The 16,526-nt window shown below is 54.9% G+C and overlaps 2 protein-coding genes across 8 annotated transcripts in view; one reads left to right on the top strand and one right to left on the bottom strand.

Annotated features, from left to right (window-relative positions):
* The first annotated feature begins 2,725 nt into the window (after positions 1–2,725).
* Positions 2,726–4,826, top strand: Lrrc10b (leucine rich repeat containing 10B). The gene has a single exon (XM_052713427.1). It carries the CDS (start codon positions 2,829–2,831, stop codon positions 3,705–3,707), a length of 879 nt encoding a protein of 292 aa, XP_052569387.1. The 5' UTR covers positions 2,726–2,828; the 3' UTR covers positions 3,708–4,826.
* A 3,551-nt stretch (positions 4,827–8,377) lies between these two features.
* The window catches only part of Syt7 (synaptotagmin 7), a 61,977-nt gene continuing 53,828 nt past the window's right edge, over positions 8,378–16,526 (bottom strand). For all 7 annotated transcript variants that reach the window (XM_052713420.1, XM_052713426.1, XM_052713424.1 and 4 more), the window contains 3 exons: positions 16,046–16,160; positions 15,331–15,530; positions 8,378–11,666 (listed from right to left, as the gene is read on the bottom strand). In XM_052713420.1, the coding sequence (XP_052569380.1) occupies positions 11,562–11,666; positions 15,331–15,530; positions 16,046–16,160 (420 nt within the window). In that variant the 3' untranslated portion in view covers positions 8,378–11,561. The remainder of the gene's footprint in view (positions 11,667–15,330; positions 15,531–16,045; positions 16,161–16,526) is intronic.

The raw sequence follows: 16,526 nt of genomic DNA on the forward strand, positions 1-16,526 counted from the left end.
TGGTGCTGGAATGGAGGCATTCACGGGCCTTCTGGGATGCCCACAGAGTCCAGGAGGGCCGCCTGGTGCGGCAGTGCCAACCTGAGCATGTGGTGAGGGTGGGCTGACTGGATTCCCTCCTCCACATCGAATGTCCCTTGGTAAAGATGCTGAAGGGATGTGGGGGGTTGGGAGATACTCATGCCTGGCTGGGTCTGTCCTGGATTTCTGGTATGTGAGTGTCCACCTCCTCTGAGAAATCCTCTCAAGTAAGGAGAAGGGAAGAGTGTTGAGTTGGGACTTAACATGGTCTAGGAACTTGAGGAACTTGAACCCTATCTAGCTGGGGATGAGAATCTATCCCTCTGGGGTCTGATGTCTGGGCTTGGCTCTTTCTGGACATGGATCCCTTACCTTGGCTGTGGTCCTCACATAATTTTATTAGTACATGGCTGTTTCCTAGTAACAGCCTGCTTCTGTCTGTGTCTCCCAGTATTTGCTCACCCCAAGAAACCCCTTGCTTGAAGACCACTGGTGCTCTGCCCTTCTGGTCCTTTAGCTAACAAATATCTATGAGGATCAGAGAAACGGAAGCCAGGAGTGAAAAAAGAATTTGCTGGATGGTTTCATCGCTAGGAAATTCAAAAGCAAGCCAAGTTGACCCCTGATGATAGAGGTCATGATCAAAGTTGCTTCTGGGATGTGAAAGAGGCGTGAGGGAACTTTTGAACTTTAGAAATGGGACATGAGGGCTGGGGATGTAGCACAGTCAGTAGGGCGCTTTGCCTAGCATGCTCAAGGCTCTGGGTTTGATCCCCAACACCATATAATCAGAACACAGTGGCGTACACCTGTAATCCCAGCATTAGGGAGGTGGGAGGACCAGAAATTTGGTGACCTGGTGACCTATTGAGGTGTAGGCTAGCCTGAGCTATGCGAGACTCACAGAGGAACAAAAGCTTAAACAAGGTGGTGGGGGGTAGGGGGGTGGCGGGGGTTGGGGGGTTGGGTGGTGGGTGGTGGGGGAGCCCGTGACAGCATAGGTATACACATTTGTCAAACTACACTCAATAGCACCGAAGGACGCCCCAAGCCCGCCCTTCTTTATAGCATCATTTTTTAGATTTCAGATAGGTTCTTGCTATGCTGCCCAGTCTGGTTAACATAGCAGGGGTGACAGGTGTGAGTCACCCTAACCCCCTTTCATTGCCTCCAATCTGAGACAAGGGCTTTCTGTGAACCCTGTTAGCCTTAAATCACTATATAGCTTAGGCTGACTTGAACTTGCAAAAATCCTCCAATTTCTGCTCTGAAAGTTCCGGGACTATAGGCCTGAGCCACCACACCCGGGTTCTTGCTGTATGTTGTTGCTCAGGCTGGTTGACAGCTAGGATTATAGAGGTGAATCAATGTGTCTTCCTTCCTCTGTCTTAATGGTAAAATCGTCGTGGCAGTAGGGATGGTTTGGAGGACACTAAGGTCTGTCGGGTCAGAGAAGGCAAGGGGAGGAGGTGTGAGGTCTGCTGACTGAGTTCCTAGGTTGCTGCACAACCCTCTAGAAGGTTTGCCTAATTCCTGGAGGCTGCTTTCCTCCTCGTTTCTATGGGATTACTGATTCCTTTCTCCTGGTTTTTGTATTGTGAGTCAGAAACTCTGTTGAGGAAAAATTCACCGGAGGAGTGGGGTGGAACGATGTGTTTTCTTTTACTGGGAAGTTATATGGTTAGGAATTGGGGCTCTCGAGTCACACGAACGCCCGTTTTTTTTTTTTTTTCTTTGTCAACCAGCTTAAGTCCAATCGCTTTATCTATCTTTAAAATATGGGGAGTAGCTTTTAGCAAAGCGCCGTGCACGTGGAGCGTTGGCAGAGTGGAAGAGGGGAGGAGGCGGGTCAAAAGGCTGTTGGTGAGTCACAGAACCAAGGTGATTATCGTTGGTGGCACTCAAAGGTGGTCACTTGTTCCAGTCCCCCGCCCACCATAGTCACACGCAGACTTTGGGTATCCTCGGAGGGGCCCAGATAGGAGCTGCGGGTTTGGAGTGGGAAAGCTCCAGCAACGGGCGGAACCCGGCGAGGGCGGAGTCAAGCATAGTCCCGCAAACCCTCAGATCTAAAAAAGGCCAGAACATAGCATTGTTCCTAGTTAGTCCAAGATAGTCTTGAAGTGACCGCGCCACCCCCTCCCCCCTCCTCCACTGGGCGACTGGTAACACGCTGCTGGACGGGAACGAAAAAGCAAGTGACCTCGCCTTTCAGGTCCTCCTCCAGTATCCCTCCTCCATTTCTTCAGTCCCAGGTTCCTTTCTCCTGGGCCCACCAGCCTTGAGGCACACACAGCTATATCAAATGGCCCGCTGAGGCAGGTGTAGATAGTGTCGGACGTCGGGGCTCAGCGCTAGCCCTGTGCTAGGTTTGCGCTCAGCGGCTGCCTCGGCTCGCGCTAGCTCCGGGAAGGGCTAGCTAGCTGGGGACCCGCTTCGGCTTCGGGACCCCACTCTTGCAGGCCGCCTTGGCCCCGCCCCACCCCGCCCTCCCTCTGCCTCATTGGCAGCCGCACGCGCGTCGGGGGTTGCCAAGGCGACGGGTCGCTAAGCTGCGAGTCAGCTCGAACTCGAGCCAGTCGGCCTCTGGCGGAGGCAGCGGGGGAGGCCAGAGGGCGGGCGGCCGAACGCGGTGCCGGGCGGCGGGGCCCAGGCGGGCGCCTCCTCCCGGCACGGCCCCCCTCCCGGCACACAGGCAGGCCGGGGCGGGGGGCCCCCGAGGTCCAGCGGCCCGGGCCCCGTCGGGGCAGCCGGGGCGGGGCGATGCCGGGTGGTGGCAGCGGCGGCCCGGGCCGGGGCCCGTGACCATGGGTATCGCGGAGTCCACGCCGGACGAGCTGCCGTCGGACGCCGAGGAGCAGCTGCGCAGCGGCGAGCAGCAGCTGGAGCTGAGCGGGCGGCGGCTGCGGCGGCTGCCCAGCGCCGTGTGCGCGCTGAGCCGCCTGCAGAAGCTGTATGTGAGCGGCACCGGGCTGCGCGAGCTGCCCGAGGAGATCGAGGAGCTGCGCGAGCTGCGCATCCTGGCGCTCGACTTCAACAAGCTGGAGCGCCTGCCCGACGGCCTGTGTCGCCTGCCGCGCCTCACGCGTCTCTACCTGGGCGGCAACCGGTTGCTGGCGCTGCCACCCGACTTTGCGCAGCTGCAGAGCCTGCGCTGCCTCTGGATCGAGGGCAACTTCTTGCGGCGCTTCCCGCGGCCGCTGCTGCGCCTGGTGGCGCTGCAATCGCTGCAGATGGGCGACAACCGGCTGCGCGCGCTGCCGGCGGAGCTGCCGCGCATGACGGGCTTGCGTGGCCTCTGGCTCTACGGCAACCGCTTCGAAGAGTTCCCGCCCGCGCTGCTGCGCATGGGCCGGCTGCACATCCTCGACCTCGACCGCAACCGCCTGGGCGGCTTCCCCGACCTGCACCCGCTGCGCGCGTTGCGAGTTTTCTCCTACGACCACAACCCGGTCACTGGACCCCCGCGCGTGGCAGACACCGTTTTCTTAGTTGGCGAGGGCGCCGTCGAGCGCATGGCTGAGCGCGACGAGCCCATTCCGCGGCCGCCACCCCGGCGTCCAGTCCGGGCCTTTGAGGATGAGGAGGAAGAAGACCTGCTCATAGGAGGCTCAGGACCCAGGGCCTTGGGGCCTGCCAGGGACAGCCTCCGAGCCTTGGAAGCCCCTCCAGGATTGGGCACCTGAGCCTCTGCCTTGAGTGATGGGCTTGGCCACTCTGGAAGGAGGGGCTCTAGGAGGCCGTGGCTGTCTGGATATAGGGTGCCGCTGGGCCTCTTGCTTGGGGCAGTGAAGGAGAGGCATTGAGCAAGCTGCCCGGCACAGGCAGGCCTGAGGCTATCTTCAGACACTCCTGGGTAGTAAGAAAGACTCCCTGGACAGACCTCTGGGCAATTTTCAGACCAAGAAGTCTGGGATAGAGCCACTGATGGTACAACAGATGAGCTGGTTCTCACCTGGAACCAGGGTCACTACTATCCACAGAATCATCCCCACTCTGACACTGGATGCCCAGGGTGCCTATCACTTTCATCTGGGGTTTGGATCTCCTAGGCCTACCCTAGCTGTTGCTGGAGCCATTACTTCTGGGGTGGACTGTATGGAGGCAATACTTTCCCTCCGTGTGTGTGTGTGTGTGTGTGTGTGTGTGTGTGTGTGTGTGTGTGTGTGTGTGTGTGTTTGGGGGAGGGTGTTGGTTCTGGCCAGAGGTAGGGCATAGGGACTCTGTCTAGGACAGAAGCAGGACACAGATTCGGGCCTAACACCTTAGCCTCCCTCAGCTCTCCACCAGGTCCCCGATATCTGTATCGAGAGGAAGACAGGGTCTCCACCCACCTTTCCCTCTGATCTCTTCTCCCAGCATGTGTTGAAAGATTGCTGGGCAAAGAGATCTTTCCTCTCCTATAGCCTGTGCCCTCAGTTGTCAAGTTTGAAAAGAAGCCACTGTGCCTCTAGGGCCTCCTGGCCCGAAGAGAGAGGGCTTCTGCACTCCCGGAGGCTGCTCAGGGCCTCTCTACTGCTGGCACTCTCCATTTCCTTACATGGGCACAGCCAGGGTGGCTGGCACGGCATGGGGCACTGGACGGGCACCATGTGCCTCTACTCCGTCACCAGGGACAGCCTCCGAGGGGGTGAGGAGACAGGCTCTGCAATTCCCAGGGCCAGATCCAAGCAATAACAGGAGGAAGGGGCCAGAGGACACTCAGGGACACTGTCAGGGGCTGGAGCCCCAGAAGGTAGTGTTTTCTTTAGGAAGAAAAAAAAAGCAACAACTGGTTGTAAACATAAATTATATTTCTTGGAGAATGTGTGTTTCCCACATGTCTATTTATTTATAAGCCCGGGAGCACCAAGTTCCACTGCTGTGGGTGCACCTCCCCCACCCTCGTGCCCCGGCTCTGTGTCAGAATGACCCCAGCCGGCCAACTGTTGTGTCCTTCCTGTCTGGGGAACAAGTAAGTGCAGGCTGCAGGAAGAAATGGCATCGGCTCCCTGAAGCTGGGGGTCTGGCGCCTTTGGGTGCTGCGGTCTTCCCCATGCGGGCTCACCCCACCCTTGGCGGTGCTGTGGGGGTCATTTGCAGCTTAGGTCTCAGGTTCTGGCTCTCGCCCCAGCGGGGCCGGTCTTGCTCTACCCTCTCCCCAGTACTGGCCTCTCCCATTCACTCTGTGACTGTACTTGCTTCATTCTCCCCTGCCTTTCTCAGCCTGAGCTCCCTCAGTTTTGACCTCTATCACCATGGCAATGAGGACTGATGTCATATGAGGCCCAAAGGTCAGGCTCAGCCCAGTAGCTGGGCTCTGGGTAAGGAGGAGGCTGGGCATGGATCTGGAGTGAGATAAGACTGTGGATAGAAAGAGTGAGAAAGTGGGGAGATTGGAAGCTGCCTCTTTTACGAGGAGTAAGACCAGTGCGGGACCCCGCTGCAGGCTTTGTCTTTGTTGAGGTGCCATCAGGGCTCTGGGCCTTCTTGGAGCCTGAAAACTTGGGGGTAAGGATTTGGGAGGAGAGGTGAACGGATGGGTGGGTGAGTGTTTCAGCCCACCAGGGACTGACCTCTTAACCCAGAACTTGTCAGGTACAGGGGAAACCCCTGGGGACCAGGTCTGGCCCCTTCCTACTTCAGCTGTTGGCTGAGTGATCCTGATGAAGTCTTGGTCTCCTGGGCCTCAGTTTCACCATCTGTAGCTGAGGAGTTGGTCTGATGCTCCAGCCCAACCCTCGGCTCACTGTGTATCCACTGTCCTTTGGTGTGGAGCTGCTACAGCTCAGGTTTCCTTCTGGTGTTTCTGCTCCCCTGCCCTGGCTCACCTGAGGCCAGATAGTCTGGGCAATGCCCTAGAGTGTGGACTCCCCTGGGCCACCCTGAGGTGTTCAGGTTCCCCCATTTTTTTCTTTGTCCAGCTTGGCACCCTTAACTATGGCTGTTTACTAACCAAGCGTGAGCTACTGAGGCTGTCTGGAGCAGATGCAGTTTCTCCTGGAAAGTTCGTTTGGTTAGAGTTCCTGCTGCTGGCTGAGGGCAGTGTTATGGATCTCTCTGAAGAAATGAGGCACCTGGGGGAGGAAGGAGTGTTGCCCGTTACCCTGACACAGCACCCCTTGGTGGTGGTGAAGGCACTGGGTGAGGGGTCCCAACATCACCTCCACTCTTACTTGGCCCCTGGAGAGAAGGAAGAGATGTGTGACACTTGTGGTCTCATCTACAGTCCCCACACAGTCTCAGGGTAGTCAGAGGGGGCGCAAAAGGGGAGCAGGACAGGAAAGCTCTAAGGAGCCCCAGGTGTGTGTCAGGCCAGGGCAGAGGCCACAAGGGCTAGTGGTTAGAGCAGGAGGAAAGGCTAAAGGAACAAGAGAGCAAGAAACAGGTTGAAGAGGGTCTGTGATCTGCCCATTGGCCTATTTGTGGACTCCTAACCCAGTGCTCAGCTCACACTACGGGAGAGCTACTCCATTCTTGGCTGGCTGGCAAGTGAGATGGATGAGAATTACAGCCAGGCTCCTCCCCTCTGACCCTCAAGTCTCTAGACTGCTTCCCAAGCCTCCAGGTCAGCTGACCGCTTGACTGGCAGGCAGGGTAGCTTTCCTAGCTTTGCTACTGCCCCTGCAAGGGCTTGGGAAAGGGGGAAAATGGGGTTCTTGGGAACTGGAGACTCTCCCCCAGAAACCCCTCCCCTCCCTCCATGCAGCCACACTGGCTTTGACGCTCTCCCAAAGCTTCCCCAAGACATCGGGGCACTGTGACTCTGAAGATGGACATTTATTACCACGGCCAGGCATGCCACACAGGACGTGTATTCAGACAGGGAACCCTGCCCAAGGGCTCACAATCTAAGAGACGCCACACTCACACATGTGTGCACATACAGACACATACACAGACACACACAGGACCCAGACACGGGGAGGGGATGACTTCACAAGAAACAGATGGGGGTGGGGGGAGGCGGCTCAGGATGGAGCATCAAGCATGTTCAGATTGTTCTTTGGGCTGTCGTTCTCAGGGAGAGGAGAGCCCAGAATTCAGGAAGGCCGGTGAGACCTTTGGAAGCAGTGTATCTGGGAGGGACTTGCAGGAGAACGTGGTCTCAGGCACATGAAGGGATGGATGGGTAGCTCAGAGCAGGCAGAGAGAGTAAGCCAGAAGTTCAGAGGCCCTGTGCCAGTGGCCAGGGTCTGGCACCTCTGCTGTGCAAACACTTATGCTAAAGCTGTTTCCTGGGTTCACTTTCCCAAAGAGAAGCTAAACCAAACCCAGGCTGGTTTAGGGTTCCCCTGAAGCTACTTACCTGACCCCAGGACTCCCTCCAACCCCTGGAATGGAAGCCAAACGAAGCTGCGTTTTACCCCCTCCCATACGCATGTGCACACTAGGCAAGCGCTCTGCCTCTGAGCTGCACCGCAGCCTGCAGACACCTTTTCAAAGGGAAGTTCAGACCATATTGTAGGAAGTTGGAGGGGCAGAAGCAGGACGGGTGGGAAGCTTCAGAATAGGGGGACTTAGTACAGACTCAGGAGGCTGCTGGCCCCAGATATGGGGGGGGGGGCAGAGGTTATGTGACCCTCTTCACTCCAGAGTGGGACAGGGCCCATGATATGGGGTTCCCTTAGTGTCTATCTGAAGCAGATATCGTTTTCCTTCTGCAGTACCCTGAGAACTGGCAGGCCAGCTGCCCTGGACCGAGCAGGGAGTGGCTAGGAAATTATTGCTTCTTTGTGAAGAGAGGACACCGAGGGCCCAGCAAAGGACATGGCTTGCCAGAGCCACAGACAGGAGGGCACTGGAGTCCAGTCTCTCAGACTCTCAGGTTGGAACTTGCCAATGGGGCTCTTTAGATTGGAGAGATTTTTTTTTTTCCAACCACAGAGCGTCAGCATAGACAACAGGTTGGAGAAAGGCCACAGGTCCAGTAGGCTGACCTAGAGCTCAGTCTAATCTTTTCTTTCCTCATCAGGACCCGGAAGGAGACATTGTCCCCAAGTCACAGCAGCTGAGCAAGTGATGGTGAGGTGGTGGTTGGGGGCCCCACTTTGCCTTTCCTGCCTACCAGGGATGGTGTTAAGGGTCCTCTGGGAAGAGAGGGAGTGCACTGGAGAGCTGTAGGAGAGCCGACTACTTCTAAGCACGACTGTAGGCCTGACCCAGGACATGCAATGCTCTCTGGTGGGTGTGGAGATGACAGTCTAGATCTGAAAGGAAGCTCAGGCAGGCCCGAGCCACTGGTGAAAAATCAAGTCCCAGAGGTGACAAAGTGAGTGGAGAGACCCCCAGACTTCCCATTTTCCCCACTCCCCGCTGCTGCTTCCCTTGGAGGAAGAGAGAGGGCTGGGACCCACAGAGGAAACAGCCAAGGCCCTACTTTTTCACGATCCTTTATTTATCAGAACAGGCCTTGCCACAAAAAGCAGGGCCCATTCCCACAAAAATATGATTTTGCAAAGAGGAAGATTTTGCTGGCTTAGAGGGTGCATATGGTGGAAAATTTTGTATGGTTCTTTTTCCCTTTTTTCTTCATTTCTCTTTGCTGTAATTTTTCTCTTTTTTTATGATAGTGGATTTTTGTTTTATTTTTTATAAAACACTTGCGCTCAAGGACTCAAACACAATACAAACAGCGCCACCAATTCCCACCCCTGAGGGCCCCAGCTGAGCTGGGGATCCCCTTGGCTTTTTTTTTTTTTCTCTTTTGTGGCTGTTTTCCTTTGTCCCTTCCCTGGCCTCTGGTGCCAGAGGCCAGGTGGAGGGGTGTGCTGGGGCAGGTGGAATTTGTATAGCAGTTACATGGAGAAGATGGTCACAAGAAAGGATACCTAAACAACATGACAGCTAAGTCTAGGGTGCCCACAAGATGTCAGATGACACTCAGAAAGGGGCTTGGGACACAGTGAAGAGACAGATCGGCTCTGGTGGTCCCTAGAGGCTCTGTGGGGCAGGGTGGATGGGCAGGTGGGCCTTGCTTTCAGGTATCAGTGACGACTTTGCTCTGGGTAGCACCTTCAGAGCCCTCCTGCCTTGATCCTCTAGGTCAGGTGATGGTGGCCTCACAACCTCCCCCATGAGGTAGGTGAAGTATTATTACCATCATTTTACAGATGGGGAAACTGAGGCCCAGGGAGTGTGGGTGACTTGCCCAAGATCCTAGGATGGTGGTAGCAGAGCTCTGGTGCCCTCCCCACCCTCAAGTTCCCCCCTTTCCCTGCTTCCCGATTACCCTAACTGTCCCATACCCAGACTCCTTATCACCCAAATGCCTCTTGTGCAAACCCGCTCTGCTCTTAGCCCACCGTTTGGAACCTCTTGCCGGTAGCCCCACTCCAGCTACGTGTGGGGGCTGAGGAATTCCAGGTCGGGTCACCAGAGTTCCTAGGTAGGGTCTGAGGGGAACCAGCTCTGTAGGAGATGCTCTCTGAGCTGATTGGCTAAGAAATGCATGAGCAAGACTCCCATAAATCCTCTGCCATGCTTAGACTCATTGGTGGAAGTTGGTTGGGTCCCTCAGACGGCCCTGTGGGAATGCTCAGGGAACTGAGGCAGACAGAGTAAAGGATAGTCGCTATTTCTCTCATTTTCAGACTCTTGACAGTACCCTTTCCTATTTCCACACAGCCTCTGGGGTCCCTTCCTGGGGGCTACACCCAGCTGGGCAAGGCAGTCGGGGAGGGTCCCACTTGAAGCAAAAGCTGCGGTATAGAAACACTTGGATCTACAAGTAATATGGGTAACTATTTGTTTCACAATAGAATTCTTCACCCTACAAATGATTCACCTACAACATAAGAGATTCCTCCAGGTACCAGGGGACAGGGTGTGAAATGCAATTTAAGAACATTTTGATTATGGGCAAAAGGACCTCACTGCCTAGAGCAGAAAGTTGAGCTTAAGGAGAATCTCACTAAAGGAAAATGTGCCCAAATACCTATGTTTCCATTGTGCTCTAGATGTGGAGATCTAGTACAGAGCCCCTTCTGTCCCTGGGGTGCCAAGGTTGCCAGCCAGGGTAGAACTGTGGTCCCCAACTGTTACCACAGATGTGGTGGTCTGGTGCCACCTGGTGGTAGGTTCTGGGAATGTCGGGCTCAAGTCTCTGGACTGGTTTTGAGGCTCTGTCACCAGTGGGGCTTTTCTCAAAAGAGCATAAAGGGATGACGGGACTTAAGAGGGATCATCCTGGAGTCTGCTGTTTCCAAGGGGAAGCCAGTTCTAGTCTCAGCAGAGGCTGGGAAGAAAAACGGCAGCTTCTTTGGATATGGCAACCTCAGACTCCTGGAATGTTCCCTGCTTCCTCTGTTCACACGGTAGGGGGTGGTGCAGGGAGAGTTACTGCTCTGGGGGGACGAGGGAGGGTGGGAGAATGTGTCAAGACAGCCTGGAGAAGGTCCGGGGCAGACCAGATAATGCAAAGAAAGGAATGGATATGGTGGGGTAAGAGGTGGGGCTGAGGGACTGTATCCAAGCCAGAGAGTGTGGAGCAGATGCCAACTTGGCATCTGGGAAGGTGGGGGGGGGGGTTCCTGGGTGAGGGTTAGGGATGCCTGAGAAGGATGGGAGTGGTGCCCTGGTGGAACGCCATGCACATGGTGAGTCGAGTCGGTGCCTACAAAATGTGAGCCCAGGCCCAAGGAATGACATTGTAAGGGAGTCACTACTGGGGAATTCTGGGTGTAGGGGCTACAGAGACAGGCAAAATGGGTGCCAGGAGGCAGCTGAAACATCTGCCTTGGTCCAGACGACTCCTTCTACTCAGCTGTCCATACCCTTCCTCTCCTACCATCCTTGTGGCCTTAACCTTAACCTGACTCAGCCCCACCTCATCCACATGAAACTCTGCTACTCTCCATAGCCAGTTAGCACTGCTGGCCCCAGGGGGACAGGGAGTGAGCACCCCCTTTCACACATGTGCGCATGAGCTTACACGTGCACGTGTGTGCACGTGCGTGGACACACACACACACACATACACACACACACACACATACACACACGTACGGTAGACACAACACAAATACACAGGGCCATGTCTCCAGGACCCCAGAGCACAGGCTATATACTATCCTCAGCATCCAGGGCCCAGCCGGCACCTGAAGCTGGGATGGGCTGGATGACCAGGCCGTGGCCAAACGCCTCGGCCTTCCTCTCCTGGGCCCCAAAAAGGGGGGCTAGGGAAGGGGTGGCTTCTCTCCACTCCAGGCACTGCCTTAAAGAAAACGGGGGGCTATGCCCACCTGGCGGGCCTCTGGAGGGAGCTGCCCATCTGGCTCTTGAGCTTCCCCCCACTTCTTTAGTATCAGCAAATCAGGAAAGAAAGAGGCAAAGCAGGGAAATGGCTCCCAGAGCCCCCACACCCAAGCTGGACTCATGGGGGTGGGGCTGGAACTTCCTAGAAATGGGGCCCAGTAGAGTTCCGGTGCCCCTCCCTGGCTGAGCTCTCAGGGTTCTCCCCTCACCCAAGGCAGGGGGGCCAGGCTGGGCATTGTGCATAAAGTGGTGGGGGCATGATGGGGACCCAGGCCTTGGCCCTTGGGGCCTCCTCTGGCCCCCACTCAGGCTTTCAGCTGGTGCCACTGGGCCACAGGCTGCCGAGGGCGAGCGATCATGTCCTTCCAGTGTTTAACTTCACCTGGTCCGCTCTTCCAGGACAGGTAGATCTGGGGAGGAAGAGAAGATGCATTATGGCAGGCTCTGAGACTTGGGTCCTGTCCCACAGTGACAGCCTGTCCCACAGAGGCTGTCCCTTTCCCTCCTTGCCAGCCTGACCTAGTTTTCTGCCCGTGCTATCCCCTCCGGGGTCTGGGCAGGCCTGGCCCTTTGACATCAACTACAACCTATTTTGCAGTGGAGGTCAGGACACAGGCAGTCGGCTTGGGTGACCTTCTCTGCCCTATGAGGGGGCACCTTTGTTACTCTCCCTTCCATCTCCTGGCATTTCCTGTGGCCACCCACCCCAAGGCTCTGCACTAGGAACTTTACAGCCAGAGGTCGATGTATCCTTACAAACCTGACAGGTGAGCAGAAGATATGATTAGCCCCCATTTTCAGAAGGGGAAACTAAGGTACAGAGTTAGGAGTCTTACCTAGACTTTTAGAGTTTTAATGTTCAAAATGATGTAAGGCAGGTCTTGGGAGGGTTCTAGACTTCTGATCCTGCCCAGGCTCATGTAAGGGCTCCATAACATTGCAGGGATGCCCCAGAGACCCCCCAAAGTATGCTCAGCTGAGCCTGGCTTGGACACTGATGGGTGCTTAAGAGCAAGGACATGGGAAGAAAAATCGATAGTGCTGCAGGATCCTGGCCAGGGCACCGTAAGGCCATCAAGATGACCACTTAGAGGGTGAGAAACACTCCCAGGCCAAAGAGCCTGGGGGGCCTTGACCACTGAGTACAATGTGCTCGCTAGTGCTGGATCCTGGACCAGAGATGGGGCGTTAGTGGAAGAACTGGCCAAACGCAAATGAAGTCTGGTGGGTTCGCAAGAAGGTCTCGTGTCAGTCTGTTCCTTAAACTGTGACAGACGCAATGTGAGGGGCTAGCAGTTGAGGGATATGGGCACTCTATGTTATCTTTGCTACTTTTCTGTAAATTTAAAACTATTCACCAGGTTTAGTGTCTCATCCCTAAAACCCTCACACTGAGGCAGGAGGATTGCTACGAGCATGAGGTCAGCCTGGAGGTACATAGTGAGTTTGAGGCCAGTCTGGGCTACAAAGTAAGACCCTGTCAAAACAAACAAACAAACAGTAAAACCACCAAGACAGAATGAACAAATACTATGCATGGGGTAGAATATCCCGTCAGCCTCAGGCCCCTCTACGCTGGACTGAGAGTAGTGCCTGCCTTGTAGACAGCTGGAGAGGGCACAGTCTGCAGTCCTCATGTGACTGAGGTCTCAGTCAGTTCCCTGTCTCTGAGGCTCACTCTTCAAAGAGACTACTCCTCTCCACTACCCCCACCAGGCCACAGAAAAGTGCTCCTGTGCCTCTGCTTTGCATTAGCAACTTCAGCCTACCATGACACCGTAGCCTGAAGCAAGGCCAGATTCCCGGCCTCCAGGAGCTGAGCTTGGAACTGTGACTCAGAAAGGTTCTGAGCGAGGTCCTCCGGTTTTCTACACTACCCAGGCCAAAGCAAAAACAAAACCACTTTTGACTTGGTTTGGTCCACAGAAGGTAGGTGAAGGTAATCACCAAGGAATAGCTAATTTTACATGACCGGGCTGTATTAGGGGCCAGATAGGCCTCTGAGGGCTCAGCAGGCCCTGCCCTGAGCATACACTCTAGCTGTGGTTCCTGTGCCCACAGGTTGGCTGAGTGATAACCCCAGCTTTCTTCCCACAAGCTTAGCTGCTTTCCTCTGCCCAACAGCTAGGTCTTCCCTTCCATCTGTTAGTGGAATGCCTGCAGATTGGACCCCTCCCTGCAGAAGCCAGGCCATCCTTCTCCAAACTCGGCCACTGTGGGGGTTGGAATGATAATGGCCCCCATAGGCTCATTATATTTGAATGTTTGGTCCTCAGCTGGTGGAACTTTTTGGGGAGGATTAGGAGGCGCGGCCTTGATGGAGGAGGTACGTCACTGGGGATGAGCTTTGAGGTTTTAGAAGCCCATACCATTCCCAGTTAGCTTTCTCTGCCTTGTGCTTGTTGGTCAGATGTGAGTTCTCGGCTACTGCACCAGTGCCTGCCTGCCTGCTGCCGCCATGCTCCCCACCATGATGGTCATAGTCTCAGCCTCTGACACTGTAAGCAAGCCCTCAATTAAATGCCTGAGTTATTATTTTGTATTTTATTATAAGTTGCCTTGGTCATGGTGCTTTTTCACAGCAGTGGAAAGATAACCAAAACAGTCATATACCCAGGGACCTGTGTTTTCCATTCCCGCATTCCCTCTGCTCTGATCACAGGAACCTGAACTATTTCTGGTCAAACTTCTGTGACCTGGCCAGGGCTCATTCAGTAGAGTGCTTGTCCAGGACACATGAAGCCCGGGATTCAAGCCCCTGCACTACATAAAGCAGACACTGTGGCACTTGCCTATAATCCCAGTGTCTGGGAGGTAGAAGCAGTGGGATCAGAAATTCAAGGTCATGCTCAGCTATATTATGAGTTTGAGGCCATCCTGAGCATGGTGGCACAAGCCTTTAATCCCAGCACTAGGGAGGCAGAGGCAGGTGGAACTCTTGTGTTCAAGACCAGCTTGGTCCACACTGTGAGTTCCGTATCTGCCAGGGATATGTAGAAAGACTATCTCAAAACAAATAACCAAAATAAAACAGTAGAAAGCAAACTTCTGTTACCGAATAGATGATCACATGTGCCATGGGTAGGAACACCTCAAAACTAGCTTCTATTACAGTAGAAGCTCTATGTATGCTCCAAGTGCCAGGCTAGGCTGCTCACTATGCCCTTATCAAATGCTCCCACTATACTGTGTAGCTAGGACTTCCCTACTTTAATTTTGAGCAGAGAAAACGAGGCTCAGAGAGTGACAGCTGTTAAGGGTAGGGTTCCAGGGCCAGAGACATGTATAGGTCGGTGGCAGTGAATGCCTGGGTTCCAGTCCAAATGCCACAAAACAAACGAACAACAACAAAACCAGAACCCCACAGACTTTTGCGCCCATACTCCCAACATTGAATCAGAAACACAGGGACATGCTTTTCAAAGTAGAAAAGTGGAGGGTTTATGTCACAGAACTATGTTGTAGAAAAATTCACATCAGGTCTGGCTTCTTGCTTAACATGCAAGAAGAGGTCACCTTTGCCAGGCAGTGGTGGCACACGCCTTTGATCCCAGCACTCAGGAGGCAGAGGCAGGCAGATCTCTGTGAGCTCGAGGCCAGTCTGGTCTACAGAGTGAGTTCCAGGACAGCCAGAGCTACACAGAGAAACCCTGTCTCGGAAAAACAAAAACAAAAAGCAAACAAACAAAAGAGGTCACCTTCATCCAGAATCTCCACCTGTGACATCTCGGGTGACTCTGGCATTAGCTTCATTTTACAGATAAGAACACAGAAGCTCAGAGAGGCCACGTGACTTACTCCAAGCCACCCTGGAGTCCAAATCACCTAGGAGCTGAAGTCAGGTCCTTGGTTTCTGGCAAGGGCTCCACCCACTCAGCTTGCCCCATGAACAGGGCTGAACCAGTCTGAGAGCCCATTCAGAAGACCTTCGGGGAACTCAAGGCACTCCCCCGTTCCTTCTTTCCCTGCTGACTGGGTCTTCCCTGGTGTCCAGGCCTGTGCTCGTCCTTGGCCCCTGCTGCCCCTTAAGGACAAACCCTTGTGCCCCTGGCTGTGCACCCCACCCAGCCGTACCTTGCCAATGACGTCATTGCGGCTGAGCTTGTCTTTATCCATGACAGTGATGATGATGGTGGTCTCCCTCAGCTTCTCTGTGGGGATGTCGAAGGCGAAAGACTCGTTGAAGATGGGGTTCAGATTCCTCTTCTTTGTTACTGTCTTCTTCTTCTCTACCCGCTTGTCTTTATACATCAGCCACACCTTCACGTAGGGGTCTGGGGGTGGGGCGGTAGAGGAAGGGTCAGAGGGACAGAATGTGTGTGTTGGGGAGACTCGAGGATCCTCATGCCCTTCTAGGTGCAGAAACTTAAGCGGGAGCTGGCTACGTGCTTTCTAAGAGGGCCATGAGGCCAGTGCAAGAACAAGAGAGATTAGGGAAAATCAGCAGGTGGCGGAACCGAAAACCACCCTGGACACTACCCCAACATTCTTATACTAGCGCTCCAGACAGGTCTCCCCAAGGCCACACAAAAGTGGCACTGGAGCTAGACCTGGGGCTCCCCACCACAACGTTGCCTTTCTTCCTGACTCAGGGAGGCCTGGTTGCCAAGATGACGCTGACCCAGAGCGTGTCCAAAGAGTTCTGGTATCTCTAGTCAGAGGAGCTAGGATGGGTAGGGGCCGGCGTTGGGGCCCCAGCCCACTTCTATCTTCCCTATCCAAAGTGACGGTCCTCTCACAGGAAGCTCCCTGCACCCACTGCCCACCCCGTCACGATGAGCCGCAGCACCTGACGTGCCCCCGATGTCCATGGCTTTGAGGTTGCGAGCTTTGATGATATTCACGATGATGGAGTTGGCGGAGGGGTTGTAGCAGAGAGACAAGAGCAGCTCCCCTCGGCTCCCCTGCAGGGCAACAGCAGAGGTGAGGCTGGGTCACAGGGAAGGGGACGCTCCCCGTGATCTCCCTGCAGGGATGGCAGGTGTGGGAACTAGAAGGGAGGGTGTGGCCAGAGAGCTTCCACAGGTCCCTTCTGCTCCGACCTGGGTGATGCCAGCCCCTCTGTCACTGCCATGCCATCTCCTCTCCTCTGGCAGGTCTGTGCTGACCCAGGCCTCCCAATTCCCTAAACAGAGCCCTGGGCTCATTGCACAGCTCAGGTGATTCACCCCCAACTTCTAAAGCCCAGCACTCCAGCCACGGGTAGGAGTGAGCTCTCTGGGGGCTGCCCATCACTCCACTCTGAGTCCTGCTGCCATCCCAAGGCTGAG

Source organism: Peromyscus californicus, unplaced genomic scaffold (genome assembly GCF_007827085.1).
Source record: "Peromyscus californicus insignis strain IS unplaced genomic scaffold, ASM782708v3 Scaffold_4__1_contigs__length_199733344, whole genome shotgun sequence".
In the NCBI taxonomy this organism is placed as follows: Eukaryota; Metazoa; Chordata; class Mammalia; order Rodentia; family Cricetidae; genus Peromyscus; species Peromyscus californicus.

Bases quoted from the DNA above. Each gene is read 5' to 3' on its own strand.
- Lrrc10b (XM_052713427.1), top strand. From the start codon at position 2,829: ATGGGTATCGCGGAGTCCACGCCGGACGAGCTGCCGTCGGACGCCGAG.